The sequence below is a fragment of the Triticum dicoccoides genome, chromosome 2B (assembly GCF_002162155.2).
Source record: "Triticum dicoccoides isolate Atlit2015 ecotype Zavitan chromosome 2B, WEW_v2.0, whole genome shotgun sequence".
In the NCBI taxonomy this organism is placed as follows: Eukaryota; Viridiplantae; Streptophyta; class Magnoliopsida; order Poales; family Poaceae; genus Triticum; species Triticum dicoccoides.
In genome coordinates this window covers 459,734,631-459,739,174 of record NC_041383.1, presented here as the reverse complement: position 1 = coordinate 459,739,174, position 4,544 = coordinate 459,734,631, and the positions used below count along the sequence as shown (strand labels likewise).

The window sequence follows — 4,544 nt, the reverse complement described above, 5'->3', positions numbered from 1 at the left end:
GATCTCCTGCTGAGTTGCCCAGCTCGGCAGCCATCAAATCAGAATGCCGCCTTATCCTTCCTAGGTTGGCACGCTTTGTTTAAGCTTAGTGGAATCCAAAAGTGAAATGGTACGGCGCAGAGAATTCACACAGTATAATGCTTAAATAACTGAAAAAGAATGGACGGAAAGAGCAATGACAATTAGCATAATTAAGCTGGCGGACGGGCAGCAAACTTTGACCTGTCTTGAGATTCATTCGTGTGTCTTTAGGTTGGACTATTTCGATCTATTCTTTTCTTCATTGATGGCAGCTCCTGTTCTAGCGTGTTGTTCCTATTGAACTTTAGCATAACGACTTCCCGACTATCTACTACAAAAGGTTTGTCTGGCTCCGATGACAAAGGGGTGATGACGGCAGTACACCTTTGATTCGCTCTAGTGCTTGCAGTCATGTTAGGTGGTCTGCGGACCGAGATGTAATTTTTACTTCTACTAGTGTTTTCTACTGCCTTGACAGTCGATGAATAAATCGAAAGTTTTTCAGAAAAAAAAATCCCGCCGTTGTTTACCCACGTGAAATGAAATGCACATGGGAATGAACTGTTTTCGTTTAGCTGGACCCTCCGCGGCAATCACATCACTGTTTGGTCTGTGTACCGTGTACGACAACAATTGGCAGTAAACGTACAAAGCTGGCCCAGTGCGCAGTATCCAGACATAAATAAAAGTACTTACCGCAAAATGCCAGACATGAAAATTGACAATCAGATAACAATTTCGAAAAACTACTCCCTTCATTCACAAATACAAGATGTTTTCAGTATTGCAATATTGACTGCATACGGATTGAAATGGGCGAACTAACACACCAAAACCGTAGCTATATACTCCCTTCATCTCGTAATATAGGAGCGTTTTTGACACTACACTCGTGTAAAAAATGTTCTTATATTATGGACGGAGGTAGTACATCTGATTCACAAAAAGGTTACTCCCTCAGTAAACTAATGTAAGATGCTTTGAACTGCAAAAACATCTTATACTAGTGTACAGAGGTAATACAACATCTTATATTTGTGAACGGATGGAGTACATAAGATCAGAAATTATCCAATAACAGTTACAAACACCAAGCCCAACAAGAGCGAATAGGAGCAAACTCGAGACAGGTACAGAGGGACACCAGTGGAGCGCACGCAGTCTGTTTTTGCACCCCTTGGGCTTTGGTGTCAATCACGTTTGAGCGCAGAGTTGGAGCACCATATCTCCCTGCTCTGCACTCACTACTGCGCTTTCTCATTATATAATTGCAATACCTAATAAAATTATAGTATTGCAAAAATATTCCAGTACAGATCAACAAATAATTTTCCAAATATATATTCTTTTGACTGGATAGAATTAAACTATATGCATGCATGCATTTTCAAGTGAAAAATAAGAAAAACGAAGCATTTTGACATAGATATAAATACATAGTATTAGACTTAATGGTGTAGGCCATACTCAATCATCACTAAGACAATTTTGAAAAAGGCCTTTAAGCAATTGTCAATGCGCTCAAACAGTGCGGCTTCTAAATATGTGCTGCGGAAGGATCAATGAACTGTTTCGGGAACTTGTATGGTACAATTGATCTACCTCAGCTTGGGACTTTGTAGGCGCATACATGGCAATAAGGCTTTCTTCTTTTACCAAATGTGGGGATTCTGTGCATTATTAACTCGAACAAACTTCTTCCATAACCCACCTATCACAAATATACAGACTTATGCTAGTTTTCAGGTTTGAAACCTTTTAAGGTGTATGCCCCAGTTTTATAGTGCGCAAGGACGGAATAATCAAACATCACCTAGTGATAATCTAGCTTTAAAACTTCACCCTCCTCACACACAGCTCACTCACCTCGCGGCTCTCCACAGCTATAAATAGAGCCTCTACGCCACCCAACCTCAACACCAACCATCAGGTTATACTACCTCATTCCTCTCGTGCTTCTACTAGCTACCCTGCCGGCTGTAGATATCTGTCATCGATCATCACCAACTTTTCAGTTCAAGCTAGGTAGCTAGCCATGGCTAGGGTGCTGGAGCCTCTCGTCGTTGGAAAGGTCATCGGGGAGGTCATCGACAACTTTAACCCCACAGTGAAGATGACGGTGACCTACAGCTCCAACAAGCAGGTGTTCAATGGCCACGAGTTCTTCCCGTCGGCGGTCGTGTCCAAGCCACGCATTGAGGTCCAGGGCGGCGACATGAGATCCTTCTTCACTCTGGTTTGCCCCTCCTCTCCTCTCCTCTCCGGCCATCTCATCTGTACACAAAGCTAGCTAGTGTAACATCCAGCTGATAACTGGGTGTTGTCGCTCTTCAGGTCATGACGGACCCAGATGTGCCAGGGCCTAGTGATCCATACCTGAGGGAGCATCTCCACTGGTAATTACTAACCCAAGCTAGTTTACAGTACTCGAGCAATCAAAAAGCCTGATCATGACTATAAAGACCAATAAGCTCAGCATAACATGGAAAAATCTCTATAACGTGAAAGACATACATATCAGTCCAAGTGAGCTACATGTTTAAGACCAAATTAATTTATCTGGTGATCAATTAGGAGCTTTCCTATGGACATAAAACTTGACAGTTTTTGTTTAGTGAATATAAACAGTCAGATTTATATGACCAGCTATGCATAAAAACATGCTTGATCAGATTCTGACTTGTGTATGCAGGATCGTCAATGATATTCCTGGCACCACAGATGCTTCTTTTGGTAAGTCCTTTTCATGCATGACTTGCTTTAGCTTTTGCTGATTGGCCCCATCCTTAATTTCTCTGAATAAACACATGAATGCATGCAGGAAGGGAGGTGGTGAGCTACGAGAGCCCCAAGCCCAACATTGGCATTCACAGGTTCACCTTCGTGCTGTTCCAACAGAAGAAGCGGCAGTCCATGAACCCTCCCTCCACCAGGGACTACTTCAACACGCGCCGCTTCGCTGACGAGAACGACCTTGGCCTCCCGGTCGCTGCCGTCTACTTCAACGCGCAGCGGGAGACAGCGGCACGCCGCCGCTGACGGAAACAATCAGCCCAACCCTTCTTCTCTTGCATGCATGGCGCATGCAACAAGCCTATGGATCAACCTATAGCTACCATTAGCTACCATCTACATATATCTCCAACCAATAAGAGTTTGCTTGTGAGCGTCCTGTGTGTGCTGTTTCCAGTAGTCTTTCTACTGTTCAGTTTTTTCTTCGGTCAATTTAGTTACTAGTTGATCTGTGAACCAGTGTACGTGCAACCTACATCTACCACTAGTGTGAATTTGATTCAGCTCCTATTTGTGGAGACGAAGGTTATATGCGTCCACGATGCAGTGTGCTGGCAAGTGGCAACACAGTTGGGGGCTGAGAGATCGATGCATACTAGTGTTGACTGGGACTTTGGAAGCAGATTGATAGCTGAAGACCGTCGACATGTCTGGTAGTGGAAGGAGGAAAAGACAATGGCCATGGCCCAGCCACTAGTAGTAACCTACTATTTTGTCATGTGCGTGCATGCATGTGTCGCTGCTAGCTCACTGCAGCTTATAGCTTGCAGTGTACCAGCTTGTACCCGATCCTTCAAACCTGCTATGTAGCTAGGTTGTAACCATTATCTCTCCATCTGCTCCAAACTTTTCTGTATGACAAGACATGCATTGCTATGTATATGCCTCGATTGTGTGTAATATGTTAGGTTTTGCCGTATCTACTATGTGTGGGTGTTTTTATAATGTTAAAATGGCTGCTGATGAGAAGAGGCATCAGTTCTTGACCCCCTTTCCCCATCATTTGGGTGACCCTTTTGGTCGATTTGGCAATATTGCCGAAAAAGGATTTCCCCCCGCTTTGTATATAAAGCAACCAACCGAACCATACAGGGATAGGGGCTGGGGCGGAAGCAGCACAGTCACGCCCAAAAGAAAAGACAGAGAAAGAACAAAGAAACAAATGCCGATAATGGCGGATCAACAAAAACGAAGAAGCCTCGCGACCACTGCGCCCACCAGCATTTTCCACTAGGCTCCAAGACTCCGGAGCGCCGGCACCTATCAACACCTCCAAGAAGGATCGCGACGATGACGACGCTACTGCCAAGGATTTTCCCCGGTACACGACGAGGCGAGAGGAAGGATAGCCCCCGACGCCCTCCCGGAAGGTCAGGTGGCGCCCACAAGCGTCACCGCGCCGGTGTCGGACACGGCGACAGGGGTTTCCCCCGATCCCAATCCGCACCTCGGGAGCTCCGGATCCAGCCACCAGACCGACCACTACCCTGCGCCAACGCGGACATGAGGCCCCCACGCCGTCTCACCACGGCACCGCGGAGTGAGGACAGCGTGGCGAAGAATCAGAGCCGGGACTAGGGCATCAGCATCGTCGGCACGCGGGAGGGCCCCACCTCCATCGTCCGCGACGGTAGCCGTCCGGACGCAATAGCAGGAGCACACCAGGCCCATGGTCGCACAGGCCCGGTCGAGCCCTCGTGGGCCCGTAAAGCTCCCGCCTTCGCGCTGCT

At 46.5% G+C, this 4,544-nt stretch overlaps 1 protein-coding gene across 1 annotated transcript; it reads left to right on the top strand.

Annotated features, from left to right (window-relative positions):
- Positions 1–1,956: 1,956 nt before the first annotated feature.
- On the top strand, positions 1,957–3,338 carry LOC119367833 (CEN-like protein 2). The gene is made up of 4 exons (XM_037633229.1): positions 1,957–2,257; positions 2,356–2,417; positions 2,714–2,754; positions 2,843–3,338. The coding sequence occupies exons 1-4, from the start codon at positions 2,057–2,059 to the stop codon at positions 3,058–3,060; spliced, it is 522 nt and encodes a 173-aa protein (XP_037489126.1). The 5' UTR covers positions 1,957–2,056; the 3' UTR covers positions 3,061–3,338.
- Positions 3,339–4,544: the final 1,206 nt, after the last annotated feature.